This window comes from Uloborus diversus, chromosome 1 (assembly GCF_026930045.1).
Source record: "Uloborus diversus isolate 005 chromosome 1, Udiv.v.3.1, whole genome shotgun sequence".
Classification (NCBI taxonomy): Eukaryota; Metazoa; Arthropoda; class Arachnida; order Araneae; family Uloboridae; genus Uloborus; species Uloborus diversus.
This window is the reverse complement of record NC_072731.1, coordinates 124,895,646-124,909,303: the sequence shown is the minus strand read 5'-3', so window position 1 is coordinate 124,909,303 and position 13,658 is coordinate 124,895,646. Positions and strand designations below refer to the sequence as shown.

General features: G+C 34.6%; 2 protein-coding genes across 5 annotated transcripts in view; one reads left to right on the top strand and one right to left on the bottom strand.

Moving 5' to 3' along the window:
• Window positions 1–10,923, top strand: part of LOC129231825 (uncharacterized) — a 78,061-nt gene extending 67,138 nt beyond the window's left edge. For 2 of the 4 annotated variants that reach the window (XR_008581307.1, XM_054866216.1), the window contains 2 exons: window positions 5,514–5,652; window positions 10,741–10,766. Coding sequence is in view for 3 of the 4 variants with exons in the window: in XM_054866216.1 (XP_054722191.1) it covers window positions 5,514–5,646 (133 nt within the window). In the remaining variant the exon portion in view is untranslated. Of the gene's footprint in view, window positions 1–5,513; window positions 5,653–10,740 lie in introns of all 4 variants that reach the window. The other 2 variants (XM_054866209.1, XM_054866223.1) reach the window with 2 other exon arrangements.
• A 1-nt stretch (window position 10,924) lies between these two features.
• The window catches only part of LOC129234764 (serine/threonine-protein phosphatase 4 regulatory subunit 1-like), a 340,839-nt gene continuing 338,105 nt past the window's right edge, over window positions 10,925–13,658 (bottom strand). Inside the window, exon 21 of the mRNA XM_054868742.1 lies at window positions 10,925–11,106. Coding sequence (XP_054724717.1) covers window positions 11,103–11,106 — 4 coding nt within the window. The 3' untranslated portion in view covers window positions 10,925–11,102. The remainder of the gene's footprint in view (window positions 11,107–13,658) is intronic.

Genomic DNA, 13,658 nt, shown 5'->3' with positions numbered 1-13,658 from the left:
TGTTCAATGTGAACGTTTTTGGTTGTGCGTCATTCATGTTGATATCCTCGTTGATTTCATCCTCCTTTGTCACTCCTAAAAGCTCTTCTTCCAGTTACTTCTGAAAAGAGTTCTGAAAACAATCGCTTAAAATGTCTCCATTGGCCCAAGCTCTATTATTAGCACGCCACAATGCAGTTTATTACGTGTTCCCTGCAATATCGGTTTATATTTTGAAAGGGGGGGGGGAGTAATCTGTTTGCAATCCGGCATCCGCGTAAAATAAAATAGAAGTGTGAAATCTTAAACCGCGAAAAAAACGGGTCTAGTGTAGTAGAAATGGGGATTTACGTAGGATGTTTTTATTAACCGGTCAGGGCCGATCCTAGCAGGGGTGCAAAGTGTGCGCCGCACAAGGGCGGCCAAAACAAGGGGCGGCCAAAGCAAGGGGCGGCCGCAGGCCGCATCATATAGTTCTCATAATCAAGCAAAATTCTTCAAGAATTTCTCACAAAATAACTTATAATAAGTAGAATAAATATGCTGATTTTTAAATGTTCAGTTGTCAAAGTATGTGTTGATTTCCAGACAGCATATAGCATAGTTTAAGAAAAATAGAATGTTTGGGAACATTATGTTGGTTTATATTTGGTTGCAACGTTTGTGACAGAACCGGTAATCAGGCATGGATACAGGGGAGGGGAAAGGCCCCCTTCTGAAGCATGAAATGGTGCCGTCTAAAAGGAGCACCGAGGGCGGCCACGAATGTTTACCTCCCTAGCTTTTATGGACCTAAACCATGAAGACATATTTTATTTATTGAAAAAAAAAGATTATATACTCTCGCAAGCATTTAAACAACAAACTATGTAACAAACTCTGTGTTTAACAATCCTGGATGCGTGGAGAGAAAGTGGAAAATTGCGACTCCCTTGAGAGTAACATATATGAATGACGAACGAAAATATTGTACTTTTCCCTCTTTACGACGATTTTTCTGATTAAAATCTTGAATGATCTGCCCGGTTTCAGATCAGGTAGGAGGACAGGGCCCTTGCCCCGGGAAGCAAATTTAAATGTAGCTCCAAAACGAAGATCCAAAAGGATGCCATGACCTCCTTGACGAAAAGAAGGCCTGAAATTGCGTTTCTAGGCTTCTTCTCCGGGGCGAAAGTTTCCTGGCGTCCCCCCCCCCCATAAACACACAGAAAAATCAAGTTAGTTATAACATCAAAACATAATACATACTTGATTTTTCGACATATTAATAAACAGAACAATCAAAGGGCTATGCATAATAACACAAATTAAATCACAAGCAATAAATCTGTTTCTAATATTTGTGAAACATTAATGCAGCAAAAACTTTTCGAAAAATGGAAAAATTAAAAATCCAAATATTTATTTACGAAAATGTTATCCCACAAGATAAAAAACAATTAAAATTGAATTGGTTATTCATATTGATCAAACTAAGAATATGAATGAATTATTTGCTGATTATAAATAGAAAATGTATTTATTGAAGTAAATTACATCAAAATTAAATTTCATTCTGGACTCATTCAATGATTATTTTCAAGGTTTTTTTTTTTTTTTTTTGGTTTTACTTCTACCAATTTAATACCAGCTTTCTTATATGCTATAAACAAAGATGTTATTCTTTTGCATCAAATATTTGTAAGTTTTAGGGAGAAGCCCACAAATAACAACATCGAAAATCGCTCAGAATTGCGTTTTTGGAGCTCTAATTTCGAAAAATCACTGGCCCTCTAATATTACAAAATACGGCCTTACAAATTGCTTTTAAGATTTGAGTTTAAGAAAATATTCGTGCACGGGCCCTCCCCTTGCCGCCTTTCTTTAATATCACCAGCAATGGGTTTTTCAAACGACACTTACGAAAATTCAACTGGGTTAGCCCCTGAAAGTAAAACATTGCTTAAATTTTTTGAACCATAATTTTTAACAAATTTCCTGGGAAATGCTCCGGATCCTACTATTCATAAAATCTTCAAAGTTTGTCTAAAGTTGCGTTTTTGAAATTTCAATTTTGAAAACTTGCAAAGGTAGTATTAATTGATTTCAATCTTTTTTTCCAAAAAAATCAATCGGAAACAGTCTCTGAGCTTCCTCCCTTACCCTAACGTCAATAAACATGGCCTATAATCGCGTTTTAAGACTAAAATTGCGTTTTTAAAGCTAAAAGTTTCAAAATTTTGACCGGACACCTTCAATTCGATCAACATTTTTTTTTTTTCACTGTGCCCCCTTAAAACTTTTTTCTGGTTACGTTACTGCATGCAGGGGCAGAATTCAAGCAATTTTGGTGAGAACCAGACAAATGAGAAGTGCCTTTTGTTTGATTCTAAACAGTTATATTCTCAGAAATTGTATTTGCTTCAATGATGCAACGGAAACGAATGTTTTGGAGACTGAGCCTAAAAGGAAGGGGCGCCGCAAGACGCCCTTAATTTTATACAATCGGGGCTATTTTATACGAAGAGGGACGCCGCAAGGCGCCCCTCATTTCGTGTGAATGTCGTCAAGTTCCGTCGAAACGAGGGGCGCCTTGCTTCGCCCCCTCATTTTGTGGTACCCGGGGCGATTGCCCCGCTCGCCCCCCCTTTGGGACGGCCCTGTTTCTAGGATTTTACTTTCGGAAAATTTCGCTGGTTGAACCATCGATCTTAAGGACCTGATTCACCTCTTCCACCTTAACTTAATCAAACATAGCCTAAAAAATGTTGGCTCCAAAATCCAAAACGTGTTTTTAGACGACAGCCCTTCCTATCATCAAACGTCATATAAAATTGCCTTGGCATTTTTCGAAATTTTTGCAATGGAGGACCCCGAAATCCATTTGCAAGCATTACTACCAAAGAGTCCCAATTAGCGTCTTTAGAGAAGCCCCTAATTCCACCCCCTTTCACTTTAGGTATTGAAAAACAAACTAAAATTGTGTTTTTCAAACATCAATTTCAAGAACTTTTGGGGAAAGACCCCGGATCCCCCTTTTCTCCAACGCAATCACTATACCTGAAAATTTCGTTTTTAGACGGTTTCGTGGAGCCGCAGCATCCTGCCTAAACTAGCCGGAAATAGACTTCAGTTTCAAAAACACAGTTCGTGAGGGCACATTAAACCCCCGCCCGCTCTTAGTCCCATCGTTATCAAACAATGCTTAAAATACGATTTTGAGACTTATATTTCCAAAGAATTCCGAAGGAACTGCCAGGCATATGTAACTTTTAACGGCGTAAGGCATATTCATCAATCGTCGAGTTGAGGTGTACAAAAGTCTATAGTTATATTTTTCAGATATTAATGTTGAAAAATATCCGAATGATCCGTAGAAGCTTCCCAGTTTTGTTAACGTCACCAAAGATAATATAAAATTGCGATTTTAGAAATATCCGTATAAGAGCCCCAAAATCCCTCCTTCCCAAAAATAGCCAATAATGAATTTCAGTTCCGAAAATAGTTTTGGTTCGGAATTTTTTCACATTTCCCCTGTTGTTTTCAAATCTAGCCAAAAACGGGTTTTTGAAAAAATAGTGCCGAGAAATTACCGGAGGATACCGCCAGATCCCCTACCCTCACCAAAGAAGGCCTAAATTTGCGTTTTAAACTTATATTTTGAAATATTTCGATGGGAGACGATTGAATTTCCCTACCTCTTGCAACGTCAACAAAGGTAACCCAAAATTGCGGGTTTAAAATTTCAGTTTCGGAGATTTTTTGAGAAGAACGCCGATTCTTCCTATGCTACGATCTTAAAAAAGTAGCTTCAAATTGATTTCAATTTTTAAAGAATTTTAGGAAAGAACTGCAACATTACTTTCACCTAAAGTCTCGAAAAAGTTCCTAAAACTGCAATATTTGACGTCAATTTCGAAAATTTCTCCATGCATCTTGAATATACTTGACTCTTTAGTCCTTACAACCAAACACAACTAAAGATTTATTAACTAAAAATATTTTTCATACGCCAATTTCGAAACTTTTCTTGGAGCAATCCTCCTCTCCTGAAACCCTGACACCTCCCCTCACGCTTCCGCTTCCTACGTCCCTTCTCTGATGTCACCGAAGAAAGACTATAAAATAGGTTTTTACGACTAGTAAATTTTGGTATTTATTACTTTCTTCAAAGATATAAATTGTACCTAAGGAGTTTCTTACTATAAAAAATTACTTCCTTTTTATAAGATCATTCTTCTGTTTCCTCCCCCCCCCCCTTTTTTAATTCGAACTTGGCATAGAAATTTAAAGAAAGATTTATATAGACGTTAAAGATTAGTCAAAATATGCAAATTACTCTTGAGGGGCGGCACATTAGGTCTTTGTACATGGGCGGCCGACACCCTAGGATCGGCCCTGTAACCGGTAGCTCTATTAGAACGCGCCTCGTTAATCACCGGTTCACCGTGGTCGACTGGTTGCTCTGTGCCTATGCGGACATTAGAATCAGAACTTAAAATACACCACCAGCTCAGTTATTCCATCCGAGGACTGCAGTTTCGTGCTTTTTAGCACTCATCAGCCGGAATAGGAATCACATGAGCTGGAGGCGAAAACCCTCTTAAGGGAGCCAAACAAACTGGTAGCTAATGTAGAATTAGCACACCAGATGAGTGACCGCAGCAACGGATGGAATAACTGAGCTGGTGATGCATTTTAAGTATTTCTGCCTTAGCCCTGGCTTAGGGTGGTAACTTACTACAAATTAGAATGAGTTTTTGAAAAGTACTAAATGTCGTGACATTTAACTCGAGTCCTACGATTAAGTTTTTGGTGGTAATCAAGTTTTACTTTTTGTACATTTGAAAAGTTTCAATAGGCAACATTAATGCCAAATAAAGATATTGATAAAATAACAGTATGTATTGTAAATGTACCTATTTTAAAGTCCAAATATAGTTAGAGACGTCTTTTTAAAAATAACTTTCAATAGAACTTTTTGCTTTCGGTAAAAGTTGAATTTTGTAAGCGTTCAAGTGGCGTCAGCCCGTTTATGTTCAGTCCATTATTCTACAAAAAATAGAGTTATTGATAACTGAAAAATAAATAAAATAAAACTCATTTGGTATTAAACGATTCTGTAATCGTTTGCTTAGAGAAGGGGAGAAGTCTGAAAATTCGTGCGTATTGGTAAACTTTCGTTAATTTTGTGATCTCAAAAACAGATGTTTCATAAAAATCACAGAATGCAAATCATAACAGACGTTCCGTTGAATTATTATCGTTCTGTATGATAAAAATGTTCCGTTTGTGTCGAAAAATATCATTAATTTCGTAAGGGGCTGACTTTCATTTGGTATTTCTGATTAAGTGTTTTAATAAATAACATGTACCAAAAAGTAATGTCACTTTTACAAGAAAAGTGGAATCTGGAAATGATTTTTAGAATGATCCTTTCAAGTTTCATTATATAATTAAAAATCTGTCATTAGGCCATGGTTTAGAACAGGTGCTTAACAAAAGATTACGAGTAAAATTGATTCAATAAATAATTTGAGACTTCACTTTTTAAGAATGGAGTGTCGCCCCCCAGATTTGCTCAACCCACCTCATATGACATCGACACAGTGGAATGTACTGCGGGTGGAACCTTCCTCACTTGGCACAGGCATTCCCGGGACAGATCGATCAGAATCTTCGACATGAAAGACGGTTAGTAAAATCCTTTTTATTTTAAACTTCAATTTTTACCAATAAGCATTTAGTTGAAATTTGCCAGATTCTTTAAAAACTAGGAAAAAGCCACTGAACTGTATTGTCAACAGCTTTTTGATGAGGAATTTACAGAAGAGTGATTAAGGTTTATTTATATTATGGAGGGTCAGTTTGTGTTAAGATGCCACTGCCATAGTTTTATGCATGTAGTTTCGATTGAAATGGTTCAGTTGCCAGGGGTGCCCACCAAGGGGGGGGGGGGGGGGGTCATGGTGCGACTGCGCCATTAAAATTTTTTAGGGGGTGTTTTGAGGGGTATTTTAAACTTGGGAAATTATTTGAAATGTGTGTGTGGGGGGGGGGGTGCGCCTTTGCTCTAGTGTAGGGGGCACCCTTGCAGTTGCACAGAGTAGTTGAAGGATTGATGTGCCTTTTTTAATAAAAATAAATTCATGAACTTAATACCCGGAAATAAATTAATACTAAGAACAAATTCAGAGCTGATCACAAGTAAAAAAATTTGTCATCTGAAAAGTTTTGATATTCTTTCTCAAAAAAAAAAAAAAAAAGACATTGGTAGTACAGTCGGACTCCGATTTAACAAACCTCTATTTAACGAATTTTTACTTTTTCCCCCCCAACTAAAATGAAGGCAAAATTTAACAGACGATTTTTTTTTTTTTGCTAATTTGAGTTAGGAAATGTTGGATTGTTTTCCAAATGTTACATCTAGGGATTGCAATACCGGACCAAAAATTTAATACCGGCATTTGGTATTTTTAAAATGTGATACCGGAATACTGGTATTTGAAATTTCTCAAAAAAATGCTTGAAAATATGTTGTTTCGATGCCACATTTCATAATTTTGTACAAAAATTGTATTATTTATGATAATAAACAACATGATGCATCTATTGAATTGCTTCTAAGCCTGGAACTCATTTTAGTGCTGAACTTTTCTACAAAAATTCTATTTCTGAATTTACGCAGGTCCCTGGTACTCTTAATGCACGATACACTTCCTTTAATTGTCTAGAAATCCTTCATCTTCAAATGATTCGGTCTCTTGCATGTTTTTTTTTTGGATAAATCCTTTTATGTGTGTTTCTTTTGTATTGTGTGTATTATTACTATTTTAAATAGGGGAGGGTGGGCCACAATGAGACATGGGTCACACTAAGACATTGTAAATTCAAAAATAAATGTAGTTCTGACAGCTACCACCACCTAGGAGGAGTAAACATAACCAAACTGCTTCTGAGAAATCCTAGTTCCATGCTGTTCTATGGGTTTGTTTTGAAGAAAAAAAATTAGTTACTGTTTGGACACACTGAAAGTTATTTGGATATTTTCTTGCATCCTATCATAATTTTGAAAAACTTCAACAATTAAGGTAAGTGTTGTAGTTAATGTTGTTACTGACACTTTAATCTTCTATTATTCAGCTATATTATTTTTAACTCGTGGTTTATTTTAATGATGTGAAGCAAAAATCTTTTTTTTGTTGTTTGGGCCACAATGAGACGTCTCATTGTGGCCCAAGCAGCAGTAAGCAAGTGTAGAATACTTTTCTACTTCTTGTTTTAGTTTACAAAAAAGAAATTTAATAATAAAAAATAGGCTTCATTTAAAAATATTTATATTTTAACTAATTATTACAAGTGAAAATTTTATTTTACTACACAGATTTGTACAAAACAAAACTAGAAACTGATTAGGTGTTGATAAGGCTGCCAAACATGGTACTTATTTCAAAGCACTTTATAATTACAGGCCGAGGACTGCTGATGGCCTTTGAAAAAAGTGACAAATTTGAAAACAAAGGTGACTAAAAGGTGACAAAAAAAGTAACTAAAAGGTAACCAAAAGCAGAAAAGAATGACTTTTCCTGACTTTTACCAAAATAGCCTATATGCTTTTTGTAAAGATTTCTAGTTTCACTTTCAATAAATGTTTTAATTTTTTCCATTTTCTTAGTTTCTTCTTCACAATCCTTTCTTTTTCGCTCTTCTTTTTGCTTCTGTTTCAATTCTAAATCCTTTTTCCTCTTACATTCCTCCACGTATGTTGTGTAATTTGTGTGTGCTTATTGTGCACATTTAATCATTTCTGGACCAATTGGTAAAGAAAGCAAATGAGGATATTCTTTTACAGCGTCTTTAATTATAAGTATGCTGTTTAAAAATCTTTCAGTCCTTGCTGTCTTATTTTCACCAAAAAGGTGCTTTGAAATGGAAAATAGTTTTTCAATGTCAGCATTACCATGTGATAATGCAAGTGAAGCTTTTATCACCTTAGAAACATTAGGATAGATCATTGAAAGTCGAGTCCTTTTTTGAAATGTGCTGCTGCCAGTAGATATCAATGGTTTTGTTTTCGGATGCTTCATCATCATTTTCCAGCTGCAAAAGTTTCCATTCATCTTGCGACCTATCGAGTGGAACATTAAAAGGTATAATTTTAGCAACCTTTATCAAACCCTTACAGCTTCTTGATTTACTTCGTTCTTTTGGATCCAAAAATTGTAACCTGTTTGATATGCAACTTTTTTCTATTACATACTTGCCTGCAGTCACACAATGCTTTTTAACAGCTCTTAAAAACATAACCTTTTCATTTTTTTTCAGTTTTGACAGTTCATCTGTCACCTCTCCACTACCAACAAGATCTTCAAGAGGTAGTCTGTTACCAACTGCAAACAGTTCATCCGTGTCTACGTTTGAAAAATTAACTTTCTTTATGACAGAGGCTTTTATAACCCGAGCCATAAAAGTCTGAACAATGGTCTCTATTTCTTGGTACAATTTATGTATCATAGGTGCTTGGCATTGAAAGCGTTTCGTGAACTGCATAAACAAATCAGCAGATGAAAAGATAAAATGCAGCTCAGCTTTTATAGAAGGTCTTTTTAAAACATTTGCAACAGCTTTATATGACCTGCATTGCATAACTGAATTCTTTTTTAAAGGCACATGTTTAATAAAAATAATACTGAAGAGCATCTCACTGTTCCAGTAGTCTGTTTGCTGCTTGTCCAAGGGTAAGCCAATGGGTAGTTGTGTGTTTCATGAACTTGTGATGAGGTGTATTTAGTTGAGCTTGCACTTCTTTGAAGTCCTCCTAACGGGAAGGCCAACCATCAAAATAGCTATAAGTACTAAGAAGAAGTCCAGATGTTTCTTCACCTAAATACTACAATGCTTTGACATACGTATTATGCATTGTATAATTACTGCAAGTACCAATATTTATTAGGCTTTTTTCTCGTGTCTCAAGGATAATAGTGTCAAACAACCTAAAAAGCTTTTTATTAACATAAGGACCATCCAAAGGAAAGCATGAGACATTTATTCATGGATAATTACTCTCGGTAAGTGCTTCACATAGCTTCTCAATCGAAATTTCACCAACTGCCTTGCCCAAGAAGAAAGTTTTGAGATGCCTTGTTGTGATGCAACATTGGCTTTCAGACTAATATTTTATTGTTCGTTGCAGTTCTTTTTTTGTCTTTGACATTGGTAGTTTCATCAAAGCTCTAAGTATAATAGGATAAACATGCTTCTTTTAACATACATTCCCGAAAATAAGGAGCAAGTCCATCTGTAGAAGGGGTAGAAAGACTGGTTTTGCTTATAGGGTGCAATTGCAAGCAATAAAAAAAATTCCCTGATTTCCCGGGTAGCATAACTATTTTTCTTGAACAAGGTGGGGGGGATGCATATTTAAGGCTATTTTTTTTAATTAATTTCACTGTTAAAGCTATCATTCATATACTTTTCAAAGATTTAATTATTAAAAAAAAAAAAAAAAAATTCTAAGATGCATTTCGAGAAAGGCGACTGACTCCTCTGCCTGTAATTATAATTTAATATCTGTATAAAATAATATATATAAGTTAATTATCAATTAATATTTGGTATTTATTGTTTTTCTTTTCCTGTTTTTTAAATACTAATTTTTTTTTTTGCTTGCTGTAATCATATCTATCTGCGATCCTCTTCCCCTCGCGCTCCTTTAACGGCTGTCCAAAGAGGAGAAAAAAGTGTGTACAACAAAAAAATTACATTTTCTGCCCTACTACTACTTACCTCATTTGGCGCTGACCTCCCAGGGTTCCTTGCAGGATAACTACAGTAAAATTACTTATGTGTAAAGGCTCGATTTCGAGACGCATGAATGTTTAAGTCTTGGTAGAACAAAATAACCATCAAATTACATTGCACAGTAAGTAATGTGTTCGCATTGTACATATAAAACATTTAAAGGATTGTTTATTAGTCATAACACATGCGGTCCTTGAAACTGTACGTTCACATTTGTAAGTGGATGCAAAAAAGAGAAAACATAGCTCTGCCATGATGTTTAAAGTTTCTTAGAGTATTTTTCTGGTAGAGAATTGTAAAATGGAAGTGGGTTACCTTCCTTGTGGCATTCCTGGAAAGCTGTCTTGAGTAAGTCATTATAGTTATTAACTCAATGACGTCCAGTTGCGTTTCAGAAGGCTCCTTGTCAATATCACACTTAAAAGGGCTTTGAAAGAGTTAAATTTCGTATGATGCATGGGCAAAGTCTTCAAAGTTATTTGTGGGAGAGTTTCGATTTCTGTTATCAAGTTTTTTTTTTCGCAAAATTCAAAATCTAGCATTAAAATTTGGCAATGAACATTTAAATCTGGTGTCAGCCTCCCTTTTAGACTGAGCTGACCACTAATTAAACACAGCTGAAGACAAGAGTGAGCACATGTTTTCCCTGTAGCCAGAAAATGCCCCATGTCAGGGGACTAAGGGAGAATGCGGCGCGAAGAAAAGAGTTCTCAAAAAGAGAGATGGGTGCTGCACTCGTAGTTAACAGTAAAAAATGATTAAAAAGTGGTAAAAATTAACGGTAAAAAGATTTTAAATAATTGATTGTAATTAAAAATAATGTCTCAATTATATTTCCAACAAGACTGTCGCTTTTCTGAAGAAAAGAAAAAAAAGTTTGTAAGTATCCCCGCAGGCCGTAGGTTGGAGAGCCCTGCTTTAAGGCCTATGCTAGCATCTAAAAGTACATAGTAGAACTAAAGTTTAGCCTACCTTTTTCAGGTTCAAATGTGGCCGTTTTCACAGTAGACAACAATGTAGAAGAATATGCCATGGTCGGAAAACACTATAGCCCTCACACTAGGCCGGGCAAGACTGCCCAACCGTAATCCAGATCGTCCATGAGGAATACAAAGCGCACAGAAAATGTTGATCTGTACATCGCCATGTGAATAAATGAGTACCATTATAAAATATCTGTCATTTATTTAACTAAAACAGCTTTTTGATTTTTGAAAAATGTATAACAAACAGCTAGGTATCACAGCATTGAAGTAATATATATATCATAGATCAACTTCAGAAACATAAGGACACTGCTTGGTGGTATTTCTGAGAACACTACCGCTATTCTTCTGTGCCTTTCAGCTGCAAAAAGAGAAAGGATTACTTAATACATAGAGACATACAAGCAAAAAAGGATCTCTTTTTTCCGAATTTCCAGTCTCTTTTAATACAAAAGAATTGTGTTCCATCTGCTATCTTTTTAAAGAGACATCAACTAAACAATAGGAATTGAAGGAAACTTAAGTTGTTAATGCTGCAATTAGGAACAAATGTAAGATAACCTTTAATTGAATTAAGAAAGGAATGGAGTAAATTTTGAAAATAAATGCAGTCTGCATAAGCATGCTTTCTATTTATACGTTTTATTATCCACGGAAGGTATGGGTTGATCCACTTTCAAAACATAAGAAGAATGATGTGTACAATTGACCAACAAACTGTGTTGCTTGCATTATGAAATTAATGTAACAACTACTTTTAAGAGTACTAGGTACAAAATTAGGTTGCTTTTTAAAAAAAAAACTTTAATGGCGAAGTCATTATTGGTTCAGAGGGTTCATTTAGTTTTTCAGTCTACTTTGTTACCGAAATGCAGGGTTCGTACTCAATTTCAGAAATTAAATGAAGAAGTTTTGGAGGAGTTTTGAAAGAGTGAAATGAGATTTTGAAGGAGTAATTTTAAGCTATTCTTATAAATTATGTCACTTTTTTTTCAACATATTTGAACCCCTTTCCCCTTCGTCACACTCTCTACCTTTCTCCTTCCTCCTTGTCACAATGTCTTATTTTTCATAAACATATTGTTATAATAACTGTGTGATGTCACTTTTTAGCACCCTTTCTTTCCCTTGTCACAATTTCGTGCGCCCGTCTCTCTCTCAAGTGAATAAACATCCCTTGTGGATGATCTTTTTTACAATGTCAAAACTGCAATTTACTAAGCAATTGCTTTTTTAACAAAATCACTTAATATATTACATCTACTAATGTATTTTTTAATACTTAAGTATTGAACAAACTGACCTTTGCTACTGAGAGTGTGGCGGAGTTAAAAGCAATAATCATAATATTTGACAAAACAGCCAAGAACCATTTAAGCATGATTTAATTCACTTCTGAAATGTCTTAGTCATATAATAATATTTTCACATTCAACTTTTATGACTTCTATAACCAATTTGTAAATTACATCTTTATAAAAAAAATGTATCAAATTACTACATTAAAATCACTCTTATACCTTCGCCCCTGTGACGAAGTTAAGTTGTCGATCGAAGTATTTTAAATTACTGTCATAAAGGACGATTATGTAGTCTTGATCTAAAAAAGAAGGAGTTTTGAAGGAGTTAAAACCACAATGAAGGAGTTTGAAGGGCCCTTCAAAAAATTTTCCTAAATGAAGGAGTATTGGAGGAGTTTTGAAGGAGCGTACAAACCCTGGAAATGATCTGGTTCATACCAACTGTCTAAAAAAATTGATTTATTATGAAGTGTTTACATTCTTTCAATAATGCAAACAATATAGTTTGTTGTACCCACATTGTACATATCATTCTTCTTGCACATTTTAATTGAATCGGCACATAGCTTTTGTTGATTATAAAATGCTGAACAAAAAGCATGATTGTGCCGACTGTATTTATTTTCAAAAATTACTTTTTCTTAATTCAATTAAAAATTATCTCTTTTTTTTCTTAATTGGAGAACAACTCACAGTTTCCTTCAATACCTCCTGTTTGAGCTCTTTGAAAAGATGGCCAGATTGAACACATTTCTTTTGTATCAAAAGATGAGAAAATTACAACTTTCTCTAATTTATTTTAAAATTGATAAAATTTGAAAATATATTTCAATCAGCAAAAATAACTTTTTTCAGAAAAATCTAGGGTTGGGCTACCTAAATAAAGAGTGAAAGACTGTTGTCAGGTTCTACTTAATTCAAGCAAATTCACGTAATGAAAACTTTTCAATATTATTTCAACGCCTCTTTTCTTTTGTGTCCTTTGACTTCAAAAAAGATGAAAAATAAGGCTAAGGCTACTGAAAGGTTTTTCAAAACTATTCTTATAATTCCTAACATTTAGTACATTTTCAATCAAAAGGGTTGGAAACACAAGTTTCTGCATAATTCTTATCCAAAGTGAACAACTGTTTAACAATTAACAATTGATACAAATCAAATTTTATTGTTTGAAATTCCAGTATTAATTATTCTGAAACTATTTTGGGCTTTTTTAAAGCTCAAAAGGGCTTTAAAGGTATGAAAAACTTGTATTTGAAGTAAATTTTCTGCAAAACAAACTTTATTTTATAATTTCAAAACAACAAAAAATACTCTAATTTTTTGACAATGGCAAGAGCATGATATATTTCTACTAGAAAATAATAAAAAAAAGAAAAAAAGATGAGGATCTTAATTGCTACTTCCTGTTGCTTAGTTAATGAGATATGACTCATTAAAATCTCCCAATTGAAAAAGCATAAAAACCGACTTTGGTTGAGGAGTGGCACTACTCCATTATTCAGTGTACTTTCTATACTGAAAGAGAAAAGTATTCACTTGAAATTGATACCTAAATCAGCTCAATTGGTTGAAAAATAAAGGAATAAGGTAGATTTTTCTATGTACCAAA